The sequence below is a fragment of the Pongo abelii genome, chromosome 12 (genome assembly GCF_028885655.2).
Source record: "Pongo abelii isolate AG06213 chromosome 12, NHGRI_mPonAbe1-v2.0_pri, whole genome shotgun sequence".
Classification (NCBI taxonomy): domain Eukaryota; kingdom Metazoa; phylum Chordata; class Mammalia; order Primates; family Hominidae; genus Pongo; species Pongo abelii.
This window is the reverse complement of record NC_071997.2, coordinates 28,531,003-28,555,010: the sequence shown is the minus strand read 5'-3', so window position 1 is coordinate 28,555,010 and position 24,008 is coordinate 28,531,003. Positions and strand designations below refer to the sequence as shown.

Below are 24,008 nucleotides of genomic sequence, written 5' to 3'. Positions count from 1 at the left end.
CTTGCAGTGAGCCAAGATCACGCCACTGCACTCCAGCCTGGGCTACAGAGCGAGACTCTGTCTCAAAAAGAAAAAAAAGTCAGTGTAGAATGATCACTGGTATTAAAGTGGTTTAGTTATTACAGTATTTGGAAGCTGAACAAGTGATTATTGAGGTACCATTTGGTTTTGACTTGAAATTTGAGCCAGTTCTTACAACTTGTAAATGAACTTCAGATCTAATCATGCGTGTTCCTTAAAGTTGTGTGCTTTTAACTTTCTTTTTTAGGGCAGCGATCTTAATTCTTTTTATGATCAACGAGAATACATAGGGAGAAGTGTTCATTATTGGAAGAAAGTTTTGCCATTGTTGAAGATAATAAAAAAGAAGAACAGTATTCCTGAACCTATTGATCCTCTGTTTAAACATTTTCATAGTGTAGACATTCAGGTAATAGAGTTCCTTTATGAATTTATTGGAGATGGGAATTTCCAGTTTATAAACAAAGACATGGAGCTATAAACTGCTTAAATTAATTGCCTTGTTATTTAATGGTAATCTTGTTTTCTAAATTCACTAGCTCTCACAAATAAGATATGACAGAGAAGAGTAATGAGATGTTTGTCTCTTAAGATCACATAAAATCTTTGGAAAATCATTTGGGTTTTATATTCTGAGTATAAACAATTTGACTAAAAACTATTCTGTGTGTTTAGGCATCAGAAATTGTTGAATATGAAGAAGACGCACACATAACTTTTGCTATATTGGATGCAGTAAACGGAAATATAGAAGATGCTATGACTGCTTTTGAATCTATAAAAAGCGTTGTTTCTTATTGGAATCTCGCACTGGTAAGTAGATGTGGTACTTGAGCTACAAGTTTTATTTATTTATTTATTTATTTTTAAAAGATGGGGTTTCTCTGTTGGCCAGGCTAGAGTGCAGTGGCACAATGTTGGCTCACTGCAACCTCTGCTTCTCAGGCTCAAGCGATTCTTGTGCCTCAGCTCCCGAGTAGCTGGGATTACAGGCATGAGCCACCGTGCCTGGCCAAGCTAAAAGTTTTTTGTTTTAAAAACCTAATGATTTCATAAAAGCACTATTTGTATAGATTTTTCACAGGAAGGCAGAAGACATTGAAAATGATGCCCTGTCTCCTGAAGAACAAGAAGAATGCAAAAATTATCTGAGAAAGACCAAGGACTACCTAATAAAGATTTTAGATGACAGTGATTCAAATCTTTCAGTGGTCAAGAAAGTAAGTAGCAGGTTGTTGTATGTACGTTCTTACTGATAACCCACTGGTCAATGTTTTTGCGTTGGTCTTATATTTTGGTAATTTCAAAAATACTCAGTAATATGTTGTTACTAATGCACAGAAGGGATGTGTGTGTCTAAATGCTTATATTTGCTTGCTTTGTCTTAGGTTTGGTGTGTCTTTTTAAACTTGGGAATCTAGGTATATGCTCTTAAAAAGTACTTCTTGGGGAATTAGAAAAGATTTCTAAGATCAGACATTGATTTTGTTATCTTAGCAGTGTAATCAAAACAAATATAGCCTCAGGACTGATTCTTAATGAACTTTGCTGAAATTGAAAGTTGTTGCTGACATCTTAAGAGCATTTCTTCTCATCCTCATCAGCCATTATGAACGCCCTTGTTTTCTTGCTGTCAGCTGTTTGAGATTGTCATGATGATGTTAAATTATGTTCAGTCTTCTGAGTGTTTTGTTGATTAATTTGTGTTACTACTCTTTTATTAGGATTTATGTTGTCTGGTGTATTGTAGCATCTGTATTTCTGTCACCATTGAAAATCAGTTAGAAAACATCAGTAACTTATTTTGTTCACTTGGAAAAGCTTTCCAAGTTAACATTCCTCTACAGTTATCATGGTTAACAGAAGTAATAGAAAGAGCATGGACTTTAGAATCAGAAGATGTTAGATTGTACAACACTTTTCTGTGTTCATGAAGAAAAAAATTATAGAATAAAGACAAAAAAATAAAAATAATAATACAAAACAACAGAAAAACAAAGAAAAAAGATAATTAAAAAACATTTTCACGTGTATTATTATTTAAAGTGTAAAGTGCTTATTAAAGTGACAAAAATGTAAATAAGATAAAATATATCATTTTAGAGTTTTTACTTTTGGAATTTTTTGCAAACGAAAGCCCTTAATTAATGTCTTTTTAGTTGCCTGTGCCCCTGGAGTCTGTAAAAGAGATGCTTAATTCAGTCATGCAGGAACTCGAAGACTATAGTGAAGGAGGTCCTCTTTATAAAAATGGTTCTTTGCAAAATGTAGATTCAGAAATAAAACATTCTACACCATCTCCTACCAAATATTCACTATCACCAAGTAAAAGTTACAAGGTAAACAGGAAAGAATGGAATCATTTCATTGTGAAATTGTTTCTGTTCTAAGTGTTTTAAATGCTGTTTTGTTATTTTTATTTTTTTTTTTTAGTATTCTCCCAAAACACCACCTCAATGGGCAGAAGATCAGAATTCTTTACTGAAAATGATTTGCCAACAACTGAAGGCCATTAAGGTAAGTCACTTAATTTCTCTAGCTGTACTTTTTATTCCAAGATTCCTTCCCTGGCCACTCTCTCACTTTTTTTCTGAAGCTGGTCAAAATGTCCCCCTGCCATCCAAATAGTATGGCAAGGGGACATTTTGGTCTTTTTTTTTTTTTTTAAAGACAGGGTCTTCTTCTGTTGTGCAGGCTGGAGTACAGTGGTATGATCACAGCTTACTGTGGCTTCCACCTCCTAGCTCAAGAGAGCCTCTTGGCTCAGCCTGCCACGAAGCCAGGACTACAGACAGTCACACGCCACCAGGCCCAGCTAATTGTTGTATTTTTTGTAGAGACAGGATTTTGCCATGTTGCCCAGGGTGGCCTTGAACTCCTGGCTCAAACAGTCCTCCTGCTTCAGCCTCCCAAAGTGCTGGGATTGCAGGCGTGAGCCACTGTGCCCAGCCTACATACCTCGGTCTTGACACTTTACCATATTTTGTTTTGTTTTGTTTTGAGATGGAGTCTCACTCTGTTGCCCAGTCTGGAGTGCAATGGTGCGATCTTGGCTCACTGCAAGCTCCACCTCCCAGGTTCAAGCGACTCTCCTGCCTCAGCCTCCCGAGTAGCTGGGATTACAGGCACCCGCCACCACGCCCAGCTAATTTTTGTATTTTTAGTAGACACAGAGTTTCACCATGTTGGCCAGGCTGGTTTTGAACTTCTGACCTCAGGTGATCTGCCTGCTTTGGCCTCCCAAAGTGCTGGGATTACAGGTGTAAGCCACCACGCCCAACCCTTTACCATATTTTTGAAAGTACTTTATGTGTCTCTCTCGTCATCTTCCACAAAATTTGAGACCTTCAAAGGTAGAAACTGTTTTATTTAAAATATAAGAGTTCCTGGCACAGAGAAGTTTCCTGAGTGATCGAACTGCTACACTGTACTAATCATACTCTGGTCTATGAGTTCATTCCCAGATTAGCTGTGGATTACATGTGTTTCAAATGTATAGCTAGGAATTGAAAAGCGGTCTGAGCTTCAAAAAGTCCTACTATATTTTAATACTTCCATATGAATTTGACTTAATTATGTAAGGAAATAGTTATGTATATATATCTTATTTTAACAATAGGGTTCAAAGGAGCTTGACTTTTTTGGAATTGGAAATAAAAGTAGGTTCTTTCATGCTTATCAGGCAAGAACTAAATTACTCATACTGCTAAAGTTACATCAAAGATATGCTGATGTGTGGCGATTATTACAGTGTGATCAGCAGTATTTGCAACTTAAGAGAATACTATTTGGTGGGGAAGACATTTTTGAATTTGCACAAAAATTTTGAATGTTAATTCTGTGTAGTCGTGGCCTATGACAATTACATACAATTTTGACTTAACATACAGGTTTCAGGCTCCCAGCATTGTATTCTGTGGAAGTATAGTGGAGCACTAGTCCATGAGCTTGAAAAGCTTGGTACTAGTACTGACTCTGCCATTAATTAATGATCTTGGGCCAGTCACTTCCTTTGTGACTGTTTGGCGTCTTATCTTTAAAAACGAGAGAATTATTGAAGCCAGTTCTCATCACATTGAATGTTAAAAATTACAGTTACAGCAGTGATTGCAAATTCAAAGCTCTGGTGCGGATACCAACAGTGACCATAAAGTTTTCTAGGTGATTCCACTAGTTTCTTATTTCTTGGATGTGTATGTGTAGCATCTGGACTAGGCACTGTAGATGGATGAGTGGGGGAAATTTTATTTAGCTTGAAAATTGAGATGGTTTTGGACCTCATGGTTAGGTCTTTCTGGGAAATTTTTATTTGAAACACTTGTGGAAAAAGAAAGCCGACATGCTAGATCTGTCCCTGACCTCACTTGTTAGAAGTGGTCGGATTCCTGGGCTGATACAGAGAAGTTTGAAACTTTTCAAAATTTACCTGTTTTCTGATACCACTACAATTTCTTTGGAAAAACAATTTCCTGTTAAGTGTCTGTTTTGTAAGGGGACATTTTGTAGGTTCTAGGGTTGGGTATGGTGCTGTCATTTAGTTTTCTTCAGCAGAGATCAGGTAGCCACATAGCTACACTAGACGGCATTGTATCTATCTGCCATCTTGTCAAGGCAGCAGAGTTGTGTTCAGAAACCATTTTTGGAGTCAGATCTGGTTCAAATTCCAGCTGTTATTCCCTGCATCCCTTTCTCTCATTTTAAGATAGGAGCTAATATTGTTTACCTAACAGTGTAGATAGTATAAGAATTAAGAGTTTAAGTGCGTTGGACATATCATTATATACATAATAAATTTCTCTGCAGCTGCTACTTTTTTCCCTTTCCTGGTGGAGCATTTGAACATCACCTTGAGAATGAGTTGTATTTTGTTTCAGCACGGGGTTAAGTGAAAAGCTAATTTGGGGAGGTGATTTGGAATGTCAGGTAGTCCAGATTGCAGTGTAGAAAGAACACACTGAAAGGATGGTCAGTGTAATGTTAGAGGACTGTGAAAGTTGGGGAAAGAAATTTAGTTTCTAGGTACTTGTTTTTTTGAGCAGGGAATTGTCTTGGCTGGAGGTGAACATCAGAAAGGTTAATGTAGGCAAGTGTAGAATGGAAATGAAGGTGTGATCATTTAGGAGGTTATTTGTTTAGGTGAGAGAGTTAATGAATTAGGTTTTGTATTAATGAATGAAAATGGGAGCAGATAAATTTTTAACAAATTAAGAATCATATTTTAAAATCAGCACCAGGTACCTAGAACTCATTGGCAAATAGAAACTTTCAAAAGATATAATCAGGTCCGGGCATGGTGGGTCACACCTATAATCCCAGCACTTTGGGAGGCTGAGGTTGTGGATCACTTGAGGTCAGGAGTTCAAGACTAGCCTGGCAAACATGGTGAAACCTCATCTCTACTATTATACAAAAAATTAGCCGGGCGTGCTGGCTGATGCCTGTAATCCCAGCTACTCGGGAGGCTGAGGTGGGAGAATTGCTTGAGCCCAGGAGGTGGAGGTTGCGGTGAGCCAAGATTGTGCCATTGCACTCCAGCCTGGACGACAGATCGAGACACCATCTCAAAAAAAAAAAAAAAAAAAAAAAAAAAAATCAGTTATTTAAATTTAAAAGAGTAAGCTTTCCCAGCACTGTTTCTGGCATGATATAATTAAATGTTTAAAATTATTTGATTTTTTTTTTCTTCCAATAGAAAGAAATGCAGGAGTTGAAACTAAATAGCAGTAACTCAGCATCCCTTCATCGTTGGCCCACAGAGAATTATGGACCAGACTCAGTGCCTGATGGATATCAGGGGTCACAGACATTTCATGGGGCTCCACTAACAGGTGAGCTGGCAAGTGGATAATTGCATATTTTAGTAAAACTACTTTACTTCCCTGTTTTAAGTAGATAACTTGTGAAATCACCTTATTTATATATGTTTGTTAATATACATGTCAACGTCTGTTTATATATTACTTCAAAAGCTGTATTTGGTGTTAACGGAGATTTTTATAACCCCAAGCAGAAAAAACGAGCTGTATGTGATCACATGTATATAAAGGCTTAAAGAACACTTAATCCACACCTCAGATGAGCTGAGATGAGATTATTCCTTAAATTGAAAAATGTTAATGAATAGAGTTATGCACTAAGAAATGCTTAATTAAGAACCTACACCTCTGGGGAATTATTTTGATGATAATGATGAGAGGCAGGACATTATATAGGAAATCTTACTTAATTTGAAATATTATGGTTATATAAAGAAAGAAAAGGAGTTTGGACCTGAATCATACTGGGTTTTTAAGTTCTGCTCTATCACTTACTATAATAGCTGTGTAAGTTAACCTGTCTGAAATGTGGAGATAATACTTGCCTTACATAATTACTATGAGCATTTGTGTATGTGCAGGTGGGCGTGGGTGTGTATCAGACATTTATTAGAGTATACAGTAAATAGTTAATGAACTAAGGTTACTAATAGTGTTTACTGTGGGTTGGCTATGTGCAAAAGTGCTTTGTGAATGTAATTTTATTTAATTACAGTAACTTAGAATGGCCGGTACCATTATTAATCCCTTTTTTATAAATAAAGAAATGGGATAAAGAAAGGTTAGGTAGCTTACTCATTATTATACAGCTAGTTATTGATAGAGCCAAGATTCACACTCCAGTGGTGTAACTCCAAAGCACTTGCCAGTATAATACATTGCTCCCAGGCAGCCAGAAATAACAAAATTGTTCCTTTTACATACGACAGACTTCTGAAATGGTAGTAGTAGTGCCCTTTTTTTTTTCTCTTTTTAGCCCAGGAAAGATTTAGAATCAAATCTAGTTTAGATTAGCACATTTGTGTGATGGTTCATATAGTTAAGGCAACCCCACTAGCCTTTTGTGATAGTATCTTCTCAACACAAGCAAAATAACAAAATCTTTGTGAAGTCAAGCTTATTAAATGTCATAAGTCATAGATAAGTATATGAAATGTCTAACGTTCAAACCTTGTTTACTTAAAACCTTATACATCATATAGGTCCTTGTAAGAGGATAAACGAACTGGCTAGCCTTTTCTGGGGCTTTTTTAGTGATGTGTGCAGTCAGTTATTTGGTGCCTTGTGGGTCATGTTTCCATTTCTTCTGTGTACAGGCATAAAAGGCCTTCTGTTCTTATACAAGCATGTAAATACAACATTCCCATTGTCTCATTTTATTCTTGCAATGACCCTATGAAATGTGTAGAAGCAGCACATCCTCATTTTACAATTGAGAAATATGGAGACTCCAAATGGATTATTTACAGGTTCACAAAACAGCTTTGTGGCACTGAAAGGGCGAGAGCCAAGATCTCCTGATTTCTGTTCCTGTGTTCATAGATTCTTTTTCCTTAATAAAAGTAAACATATATCAAGATGGTCCTTGTTTTTTTTAAAGTAAGATGATTAAAATTAAAGATTAATGAGCTCATAGGAGATACTCAGAAGTACTGAACAGGGTGAAGAAAACTAAAAACTAACCACCTTATTAACATTTCTTATATTTGAGAGCATTTCCTTCTGGTTCTTTCTCTATACATATAGTATTTTTTATGAGATTGTTACCATGTTATTATGTTGCGTGTAGATGAGCTAGCCTGTTTTTTAAATGTTACTTTAGTTCTGAGCATTTTTAAACTTAAATGTTTTTTGAATATTAATGAGTTCATGGTATCCCATCACATGGAAGTACTGTAAATTCTGTTCCTTTATGTTGTTTCTGGTTTATGCCATTACAAATTCTAGGACACTGTCCTAGTTTTGTAGGGTATTCAAAATATTCAGTTTATGCTCTTACCACTAGTATCTGATAGTGCCATCTTCGCACTTTTGCTAATGCTGACTTACTAGTTTATAAAATCCTTTGCCAATTTGTAGGAACAAAAGTGATATCAATTTTTAAGGTTTTTTAATACTAGTCGTGCTCAACAATTCATGCAAATGGCTGTTGGTAGTTTTGCCATCTTCAACGTGGGTACCTTCCAGTTGTTTGGTTTCTTGGTAAAACTCACACAAAACAGTTGGAGAAGAATTTGTATATCAACATGAATGTTAATGTGATTTTTTAAAAGCCAGCGAACACATTTGTGTTCCTTGTGAGATCCTTTGCATGAATTTGTCAGGTAATTTTTTTGACCTGAACATTCTCATAATAGCTTCAGTTTGCACAATGCAACCTCGTCATTTTGCGGATTTTCAAGGCTCACTTCGAAAACATGTTCCTTGAGGCCTATTATATTTCTTTCCTAAATTGTCTATTCATATGGTGCTTTTAAAAATTAGATTACTTTTAGTAGATTTATTAGAGCTCTTTAGTTTTTTTCCGCACAGTTTAGAGTCAGTAGTCAATTAAAGTCCCTACTTAAACTTCAGACTAAGATTTTTTTTTAAATTTAAAATTATATTTTTTCTTTTTGCTTTCATGTAGACAGACATCTTGCAAGACTTTAAGATTCTTGGGCCATTTCTGTCAGGTTGTTCTGTGTTCTGTGCCTGCTTCCTCCCCATAGTAATTTCAAAATAGCTATCCTCACCTCTGTTAGGTTTCCAAAATCAAACTTGGGCTTCTGGCTAGCCTTTTCTCGGTCTTGATTTTTCAGTGCTTTCCAGAGGCAATTGTTTGGAACCTCTTGGCACAGTTTCTGTTTCTTCTTCCATGTACAGGCATAAAAGGTCTTTTGGTTGTTTTCTGGTAAAACTATCATAAAACTGTTCAAGCAAATGACTATTGGTAGTTTTGCCGTTAACATGGGTGCCTTCTAGTCGTTTTGTTTCCTGGTAAAACACACAAAACAGAGGAGCAGATAGTTTGTACATCAGCATGAGTGTTGATGTGCTTTTTATTTTAAGCCAGGGAACACATTTTATGTTGTTGATGACATCCTTTCCATGAATTTGTCAGGTGATTTTTGAGCTGAACATTCTCAGTAATAGCTTTAGTTTACAAAATACAACCTAGTCTTTCTGCAGATTTTCTAGGCCCACTTCAAATGCATTGACCATCAGATGGCATCTTGGTTCCTTACGTCCTTTCTGTGACTGAATGTCCATAATTCCACATCATACTGATCTTTCTTAGAAAAGGCAACAGTTACTTTCTTCTTTATTCCTTTTTTAATGCTTGTGAGGTAGTTGTTGTTGTTGATCACAGTGATGCTATTCTCTTATTCTTCATGTCATATTTAGCAATTTTTTTCTAGTTTGTCATTTGATAATCTTGATTGGTGTATTTTGATGTACAGAAATTTAAAATTTATGTAGTTAAATCTTTCTTTAATTTCTATTGCTTTTGTATTTATAGCTCTTGCCTAGTCTTAACTGTAGTATAGACTTTAACAGTGTTTTCTTTCTTTTCTTTTTTTTTTTTTTTAGTTGCAACTACTGGCCCTTCAGTATGTTATAGTCAGTCACCAGCATATAATTCCCGGTATCTTCTCAGACCAGCAGCTAATGTTACTCCCACAAAGGTAACAAAGGAATAATTTATATATTTATAATTATTTCCTTTTTAAATTGTTTAGGGTTCCTTCAAATAAATTCAAGAGAGCAGTAGTTCAGTATTAAAACTTTTATGTCCCTTAAAATGTAGATATTTTAAATTTATCTCCAAATACAGAAATTATACTTCTCAGTCACCTTATTTTTGTGTTAAAATAAGTGTGAATATTTAGAATATTTTAAAAATGGGAGTGGTGGTGGTGGATCCTTCATCATTCTGTTTTAACAGAAATAGAACTGTAATGCCCTTGCTGACCCACTATGTGGTAAGTACTTTCAGGCCTGATACAGCTATATGTATAACAATTGATTGAAGACTCAATATTACAGTGGTAGTTGAATGTGACAGCTTTGAGGACAGAGTGTTGGGGTGCATTTAGACCCTTGCTCTTCTGCTTATTTTGACCACAGGCAAGTTTCTTAACCTCTCAATGCATCAGTTGCGTCATATGTAAAATGAGGATAATAATAATACCTTAATTCATAGGGTTTTTGGGGATATTAAAATGAGATAATAATGTAAAGTGCTTAGAACAGTGCCCAGCTGGCACATTAATAAATGCTCAATGAATGTTATCATCATCATCATCATCATCATTATTGTTAGCATCATTTGATAAATTGTTTAGGAATGAAGAAGGTATTTATTTTACGACTTTAGCTGTAGATTTTAAGATGCTATAATTAATTTTCATTATATGCCAAGTATATATGCAAGTATCTTTGTAGTAATGTGGTTTTCTCTTAACCTACTTATGCCTAGCGCTCCATTATTGGAACACTAAGCTTATGGGAGTTATTTATATCCTACTGCTCAAGGTCATTGCGAAGGTCTGATTTTTCACACAGAAAATTTGCAGCCTCTGGCATAAACGGGTTAATGATGTGTACTACATCCCCTAATGAGATCTTCTTCACTTCATATTCATGTTTGAAGTTTGTGAGAATTGGTTTGCATTTAGTTATCTGTAGTTTTGTAGACAATCTACAAAATGTTTTAACTTTCTGTCTTTTAGGGCCCAGTCTATGGCATGAATAGGCTTCCACCCCAACAGCATATTTATGCCTATCCGCAACAGATGCACACACCGCCAGTGCAAAGCTCTTCTGCTTGTATGTTCTCTCAGGAGATGTATGGTCCTCCTGCATTGCGTTTTGAGTCTCCTGCAACAGGAATTCTATCGCCTAGGGGTGATGATTCCTTTAATTACAATGTTCAACAGACAAGCACAAATCCACCTTTGCGAGAACCAGGATATTTCACAAAACCTCCAATTGCAGCTCATGCTTCAAGATCTGCAGAATCTAAGGCTATAGAATTTGGGAAAACTAATTTTGTTCAGCCCATGCCGGGTGAAGGAATAAGGCCATCTTTGCCAACACCAGCACACACAACACAGCCAGCTCCTTTTAAATTTAACTCAAATTTCAAATCAAATGATGGTGACTTCACGTTTTCCTCACCACAGGTTGTGACACAGCCCCCTCCTGCAGCTTACAGTAACAGTGAAAGCCTTTTAGGTCTCCTGACTTCAGATAAACCCTTGCAAGGAGATGGCTATAGTGGACCCAAACCAATTCCTGGTGGTCAAACCATTGGGCCTCGAAATACATTCAATTTTGGAAGCAAAAATGTGTCTGGAATTTCATTTACAGAAAACATGGGGTCGAGTCAGCAAAAGAATTCTGGTTTTCGACGAAGTGATATGTTTGCTTTCCATGGTCCAGGGAAATCAGTATTTGGAACACCCACTTTAGAGACAGCAAACAAGAATCAGGAGACAGATGGAGGAAGTGCCCATGGGGATGATGATGATGATGATGACGGTCCTCACTTTGAGCCTGTAGTACCTCTTCCGGATAAGGTTGAAGTAAAAACTGGTGAGGAAGATGAAGAAGAATTCTTTTGCAACCGCGCGAAATTGTTTCGTTTTGATGTAGAATCCAAAGGATGGAAAGAACGTGGGATTGGCAATGTAAAAATACTGAGGCATAAAACATCTGGTAAAATTCGCCTTCTAATGAGACGAGAGCAAGTATTGAAAATCTGTGCAAATCATTACATCAGTCCAGATATGAAATTGACACCAAATGCTGGATCAGACAGATCTTTTGTATGGCATGCCCTTGATTATGCAGATGAGTTGCTAAAACCAGAACAACTTGCTATTAGGTTCAAAACTCCTGAGGAAGCAGCACTTTTTAAGTGCAAGTTTGAAGAAGCCCAGAGCATTTTAAAAGCCCCAGGAACAAATGTAGCCACAGCATCAAATCAGGCTGTCAGAATTGTAAAAGAACCCACAAGTCATGATAACAAGATAAGCAAGGCTCCAAAGAGGGGATTTGAAGGAATGTTCATCAGGAAAGGACAGTGGGACTGTAGTGTTTGCTGTGTACAAAATGAGAGTTCTTGCTTAAAATGTGTGGCTTGTGATGCCTCTAAACCAACTTATAAACCTATTGCAGAAGCTCCTTCAGCTTTCACATTGGGCTCAGAAATGAAGTTGCATGACTCTTCTGGAAGTCAGGTGGGAACAGGATTTAAAAGTAATTTCTCAGAAAAAGCTTTTAAGTTTGGCAATACAGAGCAAGGATTCAAATTTGGGCATGTGGATCAAGAAAATTCACCTTCATGTATGTTTCAGGGTTCTTCTAATACAGAATTTAAGTCAACCAAAGAAGGATTTTCCATCCCTGTGTCTGCTGATGGATTTAAGTTTGGCATTTCGGAACCAGGAAATCAAGAAAAGAAAAGTGAAAAGCCTCTTGGAAATGATACTGGCTTCCAGGCTCAGGATATTAGTAGCCAGAAGAATGGTCGTGTTGTGATTGTTGGCCAAACAAGTAGCACGTTTACATTTGCAGATCTTGCAAAATCAACTTCCAGAGAAGGATTTCAGTTTGGCAAAAAAGAGCCCAATTTCAAGGGATTTTCAGGTGCTGGAGAAAAATTATTCTCATCACAATGCGGTAAAATGGCCAATAAAGCAAACACTTCTGGTGATTTTGAGAAAGATGATGATGCCTATAAGACTGAGGACAGCGATGACATCCATTTTGAACCAGTAGTTCAAATGCCTGAAAAAGTAGAACTTGTAACAGGAGAAGAAGATGAAAAAGTTCTGTATTCACAGCGGGTAAAACTATTTAGATTTGATGCCGAGATAAGTCAGTGGAAAGAAAGGGGTTTGGGGAACTTAAAAATTCTCAAAAATGAGGTCAATGGCAAACTAAGAATGCTGATGCGAAGAGAACAAGTACTAAAAGTGTGTGCTAATCATTGGATAACGACTACAATGAACCTGAAGCCTCTCTCTGGATCAGATAGAGCATGGATCTGGTTAGCCATTGATTTCTCTGGTGGTGATGCCAAACTAGAGCAGTTGGCAGCAAAATTTAAAACACCAGAGCTGGCTGAAGAATTCAAGCAGAGATTTGAGGAATGCCAGCGGCTTCTGTTAGACGTACCACTTCAAACTCCCCATAAATTTGTAGATACTGGCAGAGCTGCCAAGTTAATACAGAGAGCTGAAGAAATGAAGAGTGGACTGAAAGATATCAAAACATTTTTGACAAATGATCAAACAAAAGTCACTGAGGAAGAGGATAAGGGTTCAGATACAGATGCAGCCATTGCCTCAGACACAACAATAAAACCCAATCCTGAAAACACTGGGCCCACATTAGAATGGGATAACTACGATTTAAGGGAAGATGCTTTGGATGATAGTGTTAGTAGTAGGTCAGTACATGCTTCTGCATTGGCAGGTAGCCCTGTGAGAAAAAATCTTTTCCGCTCTGGTGAGTCAACAACAGGATTTAACTTGAATTTGAAATCTGCTTTGAGTCCATCTAAGTCTCCTGCCAAGTTGAATCAGAGTGGGACTTCAGTTGGCACTGATGAAGAATCTGATGTTACTCAAGAAGAAGAGAGAGATGGACAGTACTTTGAACCTGTTGTTCCTTTACCTGATCTAGTTGAAGTATCCAGTGGTGAGGAAAATGAACAAGTTGTTTTTAGTCACAGGGCAAAACTCTACAGATATGATAAAGATGTTGGTCAATGGAAAGAAAGGGGCATTGGTGATATAAAGATTTTACAGAATTATGATAATAAGCAAGTTCGTATAGTGATGAGAAGGGACCAAGTATTAAAACTTTGTGCCAATCACAGAATAACTCCAGGCATGACTTTGCAAAATATGAAAGGAACCGAAAGAGTATGGGTGTGGACTGCATGTGATTTTGCAGATGGAGAAAGAAAAGTAGAGCATTTAGCTGTTTGTTTTAAACTACAGGATGTTGCAGACTCGTTTAAGAAAATTTTTGAGGGGGGAGGGGGGAGGGATAGCATTGGGAGATATACCTAATGCTAGATGACGAGCTGGTGGGTGCAGTGCACCAGCATGGCACATGTATACATACGTAACTTACCTGCACATTGCACACATATACCATAAAAGCAAACGTATAATAATAATTTTTTTAAAAAGGGTAATTAAATTAGAATAAATAAGATAAGAATATGTTCTTTTTGGAAAGCTTAAAAAAATTTTTTTTTTGATGAAGCAAAAACAGCCTAGGAAAAAGATTCTTTGATAACACGTCATGTTTCTCGGTCAAGCACTCCCAGAGAGTCACCATGTGGCAAAATTGCTGTAGCTGTATTAGAAGAAACCACAAGAGAGAGGACAGATGTTATTCAGGGTGATGATGTAGCAGATGCAACTTCAGAAGTTGAAGTGTCTAGCACATCTGAAACAACAACAAAAGCAGTGGTTTCTCCTGGATTTAGTTTTAATGCACCTTTGAAAAGTAACAATAGTGAAACTAGTTCAGTATCCCAGAGTGGATCTGAAAGCAAAGTGGAACCTAACAAATGTGAACTGTCAAAGAACTCTGATATGGAACAGTCTTCAGATAGCAAAGTCAAAAATCTCTTTGTTTCCTTTCCAACGGAAGAATCTTCAATCAACTACACATTTAAAACACCAGAAAAGGGTAAGTACTTTGTTGTTAAGTTAAGCACAGTTTTTCTTTCAATGTTTAGCTTGATGCAGACTCTTTGTAGGATACTAATGTTGGGATATAAATGATGCTTTGTGAACACCCCCAAAATATTTGAGCAATTTTTTTTTCTCCCTTAATAAGTTCACGGTGATGTTTCAAAGAGCAAGAGAACTTAGTTTAAGACGTTTCAGTAACTGGAAGATACTTCTATCATGCTAGGGCAGAGCAAAAGAACTCAGTACAGTATACGGACTCATGCTTGAATCATGCGCATTAACGTGAGTCTTTTTTTAAAGTGTTCATTTTCATTTGTTCAGTTTCTTTTGTCACTCAGAAAACATGATATTGAGGCTGGGCACGGTGGCTCACTCCTAGAATGCCAGCACTTTGGGAGGTTGAGGTGGGCAGATCACTTGAGCTCAGGAGTTCGAGACCAGCCTGGCCAACATGGTGAAACCCTGTTTCTACTGAAAATACAAAAATGAGCTGGGCATGGTGGTGCATGCCTATAATTAGCAGCTACTCAGGAGGCTGAAGCAGGAGGATCGCTTGAGCATAGGAGATGGAGGTAGCAGGGAGCTGAAATCATGCCACTGCACTCCAGCCTGACTGAGTGACTGAGTGAGACTTTGTCTCCAAAAAAAAAAAAAAAGAACATGATATTGAGATGTTCTCATTTTATATGTTGTATGTCAGTCTTGCTCATTTATTAAATGAGCGAAGAATGAAACTACAGGGATAAATGAATATGTAAGACAATCAGATTGGTGGTATAAATTGAGGGATTCTGGCTTTTTATGTTTTAAAAGCATATTCATTTTGTTTCCCAAAATGTTAAAAAATATTCTTTATTTTCTAGGATTTAATTTTAGCCTTTTTAAATCTAATCCCATGGCCTTTTGGACTAGCACCCCTTCCTCACAGCCTGAGAGCAAAGGTATAGAACTAGCATTCTCAGTATGAGATAACAGCAGTTTTTAGCAGGTGGTAGCTCTTAGCAAAGTATTAATAACTGTGGCTGTATGAAATTAAGTACTTAGCACTACAACATGCATGTTAAAGAATGCCAGTTTAAGCAAAGTACCTTTTGACTGGTGGCATGACACCCTTGTTGGTTTGTTTTTTTAAAATGTACTGGGATGCTGATTTGTAATGTACTTCATTGCTCTGTTATTTCAGGTCTGCTCAGTGAAGACCTATGTTTTATCTAATGTTTATCTTTAGCCACTAACGTCTGCCAGTATTCAAATGTAGTGGCAACGGCATGTATACAATATGGAAGAGTGTCCCTGTAGGGCTGTTCTTTTGTGCATGGTTTAGAAAAATGTTGTATTTGAAAATGGACCCCATTTTTAACAGCCAGCATTCTACGGCTTGCATATTATATGTGTTGCACAGATCATTTTTAGAAGTGTGGCTACTAGAGTGGAAGAAGAAGTGGGATCTGTTGAAAGCCTTCAAGAACAGGTTAGGGAAGTGAAATCTCACCATTAGTGACCAGTAACACATCTTAGCCATGCCAAACAAGTACAATGATAAAGTAACAATCTCTGAATTTTCTTTTTTAAGTATACCGGTTTTATTACTAGCTAAGGTAGCTCTTAATCTTTTATTTTTAAAGATACAGTCTTTGAGAAATGTGAAGTGTTAACTTAAAAGTGGATGTATACTTGCGTATAGTTTCTGTGAGCTCTGGGTTAGAAATCCCTGACCTAAAAACGAATGTGCCTATACACTACTGTAGAACATAGAGCCTTATTCTGTTTTGAATCTGATAATGTCATTGTCCCAAGGGACCTTAGAAATGAAGACTTTAGACATGAGTAAACTGAGGCCAAGAGAGGCTATCTGATTTACCCAAGGTGTCTTTACTGAGTAATAGCAGAAGTGGAACAAGAATCTGTATCTTACGGTGTACTGTTATTTCTCCTAGCTAGGAAATGATACTAATTTTTTGTTTATAATGAAGGAGAGGGGCCCTCCCCCTCCCCCTCCCTCTCCCTTCTTTGGTCTCCCTCTCCTTCTTTTTTCGGTCTCCCTCTGTTGCCGAAGCTGGACTGTACTGCCGTGATCTTGGCTCGCTGCAACCTCCCTGCCTCAGGCTCCTGTGACTCTCCTGCCTCGGCCTGCCGAGTGCCTGGGATTGCAGGCGCGCACCGCCATGCCTGAATGGTTTTAGTATTTTTGGTGGAGACGGGGTTTCGCCGTGTTGACCGGGCTGGTCTCCAGCTCCTGGCCTCGAGTGATCTGCCTGCCTCGGCCTCCCGAGGTGCTGGGATTGCAGACGGAGTCTCGCTCACTCAATGCTCAGTGCTGCTCAGGCTGGAGTGCAGTGGCGTGATCTCGGCTTGCTACAACCTCCACCTACCAGCCTCCTGCCTTGGCCTCTTAAAGTGCTAAGAGTACAGCCTCTGCCCCGCCGCCACCCCGTCTAGGAAGTGAGGAGCGTCTGCTTGGCTGCCCATCGTCTGGGATGTGAGGAGCCCCTCTGACCGGCCGCCCCATCTGGGAAGTGAGGAGTGCCTCTGCCCAGCTGCCATCCCGTATAGGAAGTGAGGAACATCTCTACCCGGCCGCCCATCGTCTGGGATGTGAGGACCGCCTCTGCCTAGTCGCCCAACGTCTGGGAAGTGAGGAGCGCCTCTGCCCGGCCGCCCTGTCTGGGAAGTAAGGAGCGCCTCTGCCCGGCCGCCCCGTCTGGGAGGTGAGGAGCACCTCTGCCCAGCCGCCACCCCATCTGGGAGGAAGTGAGGAGCACCTCTGCCCGGCCGCCCCGTCTGAGAGGTGAGGAGCGCCTCTGCCCGGCCCCCACCCGTCTGGGAGGAAGTGAGGAGCACCTCTGCCCGGCCGCCCCGTCTGGGAGGTGAGGAGTGCCTCTGCCCGGCCGCCCCCTCTGGGAAGTGAGGAGCGCTTCTGCCTGGCTGCCACCCCGTCTGGGAGGTGAGTAGCGCCTCTGCCCGGCCGCCCCCTCTGGGAAGTGAGGAGCGCCTCTGCCTGGCCGCCACCCCGTCTGGGAAGTGAGGAGCGCCTCTGCACGGCCGCCCTGTCTGGGAGGTGTACCCAACAGCTCCGAAGAGACAGCGACCATCGGGAGCGGGCCATGAGGACGATGGCAGTTTTGTTGAAAAGAAGGGGGGGAAGTGTGGGGAAAGGAAGGAGAGATCAGATTGTTGCTCTGTCTGTGTAGAAAGAGGTGGGCATAGGAGACTCCATTTTGTTCTGACTAGGAGAGATTCTTCTGCCTTGGGATGCTGTTGATCTATGGCCTTTCCCCCAGCCCCGTGCTCTCTGAAGCATGTGCTGTGTCAACTCAGGGTTAAATGGACTAAGGGCGGTGCAAGATGTGCTTTGTTAAACAGATGCTTGAAGGCAGCATGCTCTTTAAGAGTCATCACCACTCCCTAATCTCAAGTACCCAGGGACACAAACACTGCAGAAGGCCGCAGGGACCTCTGCCTAGGAAAACCAGAGACCTTTGTTCATGTGTTTATCTCCTGACCTTCTCTCCACTATTATCCTATGACCCTGCCATATCCCCCTCTCCAAGAAACACCCAAGAATCATCAATAAATACTTCATAAGAAAAAAAAAAAAGTAAGGTGGGAAGGGAGAAGAGAGTGAGTGGTAATCAGGCAGGATTTGATGAAAAAAAAAAAAATCCCACAGCAGGCATAAAATCCAATCTTAGGAAGCACTTAAATGAGAAGTTTTGGCACTTAATGAAGAAAACTGCAAAACTTATATAGGATGACTGTTATTTGAACTATCAGTTCTCAGATTGGTTTATAAATTCTAAGACAAATTCGTTAAAAATTGTAGAGTTTTTTTGGCTGGATCTTGAGAGAATTCTAAGTTTTAAGTAAAAAACTAGCAAGAGTAGCTAAATTTTTTGTAAATGAAAAAAGTGACATCCTACTGAAAGAGACACTAAAACTTATCACAGTTACAGTAATGTGGTAGAATTCTGATGCAAGAATGGTACAGATTAATGTAGCAGAAGAGAGTGATACTTCCGCATAACAACAAACAGGTGCCAGGCTCTCTTCTAAGCACTTTACATATCTCAATACACTTAATTCTCAAAACAACCCCCAAGTATATTAGCATCAACACTTTACAAGTGAGGACTCTGAGGCATAAATAGATGAAGGAACTCAAAGTCACAGACTCAGATTTCTTAAGAAACCTCAGGGTCACAGAACAAGTAACAGAGCAGAGCTGAAATTTTAATTCAGGGAGTCTCGTTCCAGATCTATTGTTTCATCAACTAAGCTATACCATCTCAGTAAAGTTTGAAACAGAAACCAATGAAGAAAGAAATTCCTTCTAAGGAATTAGGTTTTTATTTCACTCCACATAGCAAAATGTATTCTGGATGGGTTAAAAAATTTTGTGAAAAATAGTTTTTAAAAACCTGGAGTGAAGTACTTGATCTTTTTTTTAACTGACTTCTGGATACAAAAGACTTTTTCAAACTTTAGATACTAAATTTAGGCCAGGTGCAGTTGCTCACGCCTGTAATTGTAGCACTTTGGGAGGCCAAGGTGGGTGAGTCACTTGAGGCCAGGAGTTTGAGATCAGCCTGGCCAACACAGCGAAACCCTGTCTCTACAAAATATACAAAATTTAGCTGGGCATGGTGGCACACACACTCATGGTGACTGTAGTCCTAGCTACTCGGATGGCCGAGGCACGAGAATCACTTGAACCTGGAAGGTGGCAGTTGCAGTGAGCGGAGATTGTACCACTGCACCCCTACCTAAAGTATTTTGACAAATTACAAAGGAAAAGATTGATAGATTTAACTACTTGAAATTGATATGTCTGGTCTACCTCTGGAAGAAATTAATAGATTATAGGGTCTCTTAAAATGTAAAGAAGCAAGTTCCTCATGTAACTTGCTCTTATGAAGAAGCCCATATATAAATTTTAAATGGGTTTTTTAATGGATTTATAAGATCTTTATATATAAGCATACTAATTCTTTGTCATGTATAAATTTAAATTTTCAAATTTCATTACCATATTTTCATATGTAATATAAACTTACGTATAAAAATGTGACAGGATTTAAGGTAGAACCAGAGGTGCTGAAATGTTTATTAATGTTGATCACTTTTAAAAACACATATACCTATGCTCTATTAGGTTCTTCAGGATGCATCATTATAAAGATACTGAGTAATTTTTGGAGTTTGTTAATTTGGCTAGTTTTTTAGTGTTCATATCACTTGTAATAACTTGTATCGGTTTATTAAAAGATCTGAACACACAGGAGTCCTAGAGGGACAATAATTTGTAATTATTCAGATGTTTAGAAGTGTCTACCCTGCATAAGGAAAGTAGACTCTTGTATGCATGGCATTCGTTTTTGTTCCAAGACTCCCCTTAGGAATAATACTTGATTAAAATCAGAATTTCCCAAAGGGAGCCATTATTTATTACGCCTTGGCATAGCAATTCAGTTTTTACAGCTATTGACAGCAATTGGAACCAGAATGAGTAAAAATGAAGAGGGCCAGATAGAGACTAAGAGGATAAATATCTCTGATTTCTAGAGGAGCCTACCCAAATACTAAACAAGCACAGAATCTTCTTTCTATGGAAAAGAAAAGACCCTAGTGATACCTCAACCCTGTATGCATGTGTGCCAAGAAGTAGCAAACTCATAAATAAACATAGAAAAACATACTTTGGGAGGCCATAGCTTGAGGATTGCCTGAGGTCAGGAGTTCGAGACCAGTCTGGCCACATGGGGAAACCCCATCTCTCCTAAAAAATACAAAAAAAGTAGCTGGACATGGTGGTTGAGGCAGGAGAATTGCTTGAACCAGAGAGGTGGAGGTTGCAGTGAGCTGAGATCGCGCCACTGCACTCCAGCCTAGCGACAGAGCGAGACAACGTCTCAAAAAAAAATAGAACATAAGCCAGATTCTAGATTCCCAAGTCTTGTCTTCTGCCACTGAAACCACTAAATGGACAGACTATAAAATCAAAATTCAGATTGTAACAGTCAGCCACCAGTTGAGTCAAATAATTGACCATATGTAAATGAGAATTAGAAACAAAAGTGCGTTAGTCAAGGATCTGATCTGGGAAGCAAGAGCCGGGCATGGTGGCTCACACCTGTTATCCTAGCACTTTGGGAGACCTAGGCAGGCAGATTGCCTGAGCTCAGGAGTTTGAGACCAGCCTGGGCAACATGGCGAAACCCTGTCATCTACTAAAACTGCAAATATTAGTTAGCTGTAGTGGCACACACCTATAGTCCCAGCTACTTGGGAGGCGGAGGGAGGAGAATCGCTTGAACCCAGGAGACAGAGGTTACAGTGAGCTGAGGTTGCACCACTGCACTCCAGCCTGGGTGACAGAGCAAGACCCCATCTCAAAAAAAAGATTTCGCAAGCACGATCCAAAAGAGCATAAATGCCACACAAGACCCAGCAGAGGCCGGGCTCAGTGGCTCATGCCTGTAATTCCAACACTTTGAGAGGTTTGAGGCATGCGGATCACCTGAGGTCAATTCAAGACCAGCCTGGCCAACACGGTGAAACCCTGTCTCTACTAAAAATACAAAAATTAGCCGGTTGTGGTGACACATGCCTGTAATCCCAACTACCCCGGAGGCTGAGGCAGGAGAATCATTGGAACCCGGGAGGCGAAGGCTGCAGTGAGCCAAGATCGCGCCACTGCACTCCAGCCTGGCAACAGAGCGAGACTCTATCTTAAAAAAAAAAAACCACCAGAGAAGCCTGTGGAGGTGAGCCAAGGACACAAGAGGTCCAGGTCCACAGGAAAGCCACTGCCAGGCTTCACAGTCCTCTTGGTTAATGTCGTTTCTGTTTTACGCATAATATCTCAGTGGAACTTCCAAATATAAACTTTGCAAGGAAACATAAACAGTGTGCTAGCAATAAAACCACAATTAGATACCACCTCACATCAGTCAGGATGGCTACTATTAAAATGTCAAAAAAATAACAGGTGCTGGTAAGGTTGCAGAGAAAAAAGGAACACTTACACTTTTGGTGGGAGTGTAAATTAGTTCAGCCATTGTGGAAAACAGATCCCTCAAAGACCTAAAAACAGAAATACCATTTGACCCAGCAATCCCGTTACTGGGTATATACCCAAAGGAATGTAAGTCATTGTGTCATAAAGTCACATGTACGTGTATGTTCTCTGCAGCACTATTCATGATAGCAAAGACGTGGAATCAACCGAAGGGCCTGTCAGTGGTAGACTGGATAAAGAAAATTGGTATATATACACCATGGAATACTACACAGCCATAAAAAAATATGAGATTATGTCCTTTGCAGGGACATGTATGAAGCTGGAAGCCACTATCCTTAGCAAACTAATGCAGGAATGGAAAACTAAATACCACATGTTCTCATTTATAAGTGGGAGCTAAATGATGAGAACACATGGACACATACAGACGAGCAACAGACACTGGGGCCTAACAGAAGGTGGAGGGGTAGGAGGAGGGAGAGGATCAGAAAAATAAGTAATGGGTACCAGGCTTAGTACTTGGATGGCGAAATAATCTGTTCAACAAACCCCTGTGACACAAGTTTGCCCTACATAACAAACCTGCACATGTACCCCTGAACTTAAAAGTTAAAAAATTTTTTTAAAACACCATTTTGCTAGTAATTTTGCAGGCACATTTATGGGAAGAAAATAGAAGTTTTCCAGAAACAAAGGCAAAAACAGGATTTATAAGGAAGGAGAGAGAAAAAGAACTACATGCAATCTCGAAACTGAATCTCATTTACATATTTTGGTGGATAACCTAATTAGCTTGTGTGTGGCAAAAAAGTCTGATCATTCTGTCCTTCAGTAGGCCAACTAGGAATATCAAAGAAAATTCAGTTGGCTTTGGATTCTTCAGGAAATACTGAAAGTGTCACTGCAGAGTGTGAGAGACTAAATCTATGAATGTCTTCCAGTGTTCTTTCATTAACACCTTTACCTTATATTAGGTCAGGCCTGGAATATTTCTCTCATCAGAATTCTTCAGGTAGAGTTAGGTATCCAGGTTAAACTTTTTATCCTCTGTCCTTAAATTGTGTTTATTAAACGTTTTATCTATCCTTAAATTGTGGTTACATTTCAGAAGTTCGTTTTTGTTAATGAGTAGAATATTTAACCTTGGAGCTATTATATTGTTTATATTTAAAATTTTCTTCTCCTTTCATATGTTTCCGCCACCCTCCAATACTAAAAGTTACCCAAAATATGCTAATTTTATTACCTAATGCCAGTTAGGTATTCTGTTCAACTTGGGTAAATATTTTAAGCATCCGGAATGGACTCATGAATCTTAAGGTGGCTTGATGATGAAGTCTGACCTGTTGAATGCATAATAATATGCCAAAGTTAAATCCTTCTTTTATTGAAGAATCTTTTATTAGAATATGAAAAGCAGTCAGAGCAACTGGATGTGGAAAAAGAACGTGCTGATAATTTTGAGCATCATATTGAAGACCTTACAAGACAATTAAGAAATTCGACTTTGCAGGTAATTTTTTAATAAATCCAAAAATGAAAAGTATAACAGGTATATTTTAATCTCAATACTTTTTGCATAAAAAATTAAATATAGTCGGAAACAGAATTTATTCCCCCCCACTTCACCCTCCTTCCCACTTAGGAGAGAAGAATAAGACGAAACAGCTAGCAACTATCTTGCTTATTATTCTAATCTCAGTTCCCCTAGAGAATTGTTTGTTTGTTTGGGGGTTTGTTTGTTTTTCATTTCTGCTCTTTGCTCTGCCAGTGCAACCTGATCTCTTGTAAGGTTTACCATATTAGTATTTCAATGACAGATTTTAAAACTGATTCTTAATATTATTCTGTAGCATGGACTTAGAAATCTTCATTTGTCACACTATGCCAATATTCTCATTAATGTACCTGTTCATTCTTCCTCTGCTGTATATGTTTTCTGCATGTTTATAGTAATGAATCATGTGTCATTTCAGTGTGAAAAAATAAATTCTGATAATGAAGATCTCCTGGCTCGTATTGAGACACTACAGTCTAATGCCGAATTATTAGAAGTACAGATTTTAGAAGTCCAGAGAGCCAAAGCAATGATAGACAAAGAATTAGAAGCTGAAAAACTTCAGAAAGAAGAGAAGATAAAGGTAAAAACAATCCTGTGAGATTGATTCACATATATATGATGCATTTACCAAAATATTATTTAAATGAAGGGAAGACTTACTAAAGAGTAGCATTTATGAATACAGCAGAGTTCATTAATTCCTTAATACCAACCATAAATTTGAGAATCCATGCTGTGATTTGGGGGTGTATACATTTTAAACATTGAAATATTACCAAACTTTCTGTATTTTAGCATGTCAGATTTATTTTATTTATTTACTTATTTTTATTTTTTATTTTTTATTTATTTATTTATTTGTTTTTTTTGAGACGGAGTCTCAC

General features: G+C 38.7%; 2 protein-coding genes across 4 annotated transcripts in view; both read left to right on the top strand.

Moving 5' to 3' along the window:
• LOC100453807 (E3 SUMO-protein ligase RanBP2) overlaps positions 1 to 15,201 on the top strand; it is a 40,699-nt gene extending 25,498 nt beyond the window's left edge. Inside the window, exons 13-20 of one of the 2 annotated variants that reach the window (XM_054547239.2) lie at positions 269 to 430; positions 697 to 834; positions 1,095 to 1,241; positions 2,181 to 2,360; positions 2,455 to 2,538; positions 5,714 to 5,849; positions 9,411 to 9,505; positions 10,553 to 15,201. In XM_054547239.2, coding sequence (XP_054403214.1) covers positions 269 to 430; positions 697 to 834; positions 1,095 to 1,241; positions 2,181 to 2,360; positions 2,455 to 2,538; positions 5,714 to 5,849; positions 9,411 to 9,505; positions 10,553 to 13,906 — 4,296 coding nt within the window. In that variant the 3' untranslated portion in view covers positions 13,907 to 15,201. Of the gene's footprint in view, positions 1 to 268; positions 431 to 696; positions 835 to 1,094; positions 1,242 to 2,180; positions 2,361 to 2,454; positions 2,539 to 5,713; positions 5,850 to 7,245; positions 7,688 to 9,410; positions 9,506 to 10,552 lie in introns of those variants that run through there. The other variant, XM_054547243.2, reaches the window with a different exon arrangement.
• Positions 14,386 to 24,008, top strand: part of LOC100437960 (DNA-binding protein RFX8) — a 103,071-nt gene continuing 93,448 nt past the window's right edge. For both annotated transcript variants that reach the window (XM_054547287.1, XM_054547286.1), the window contains exons 1-3: positions 14,386 to 14,537; positions 22,970 to 23,076; positions 23,540 to 23,704. In XM_054547287.1, coding sequence (XP_054403262.1) covers positions 14,441 to 14,537; positions 22,970 to 23,076; positions 23,540 to 23,704 — 369 coding nt within the window. In that variant the 5' untranslated portion in view covers positions 14,386 to 14,440. The remainder of the gene's footprint in view (positions 14,538 to 22,969; positions 23,077 to 23,539; positions 23,705 to 24,008) is intronic.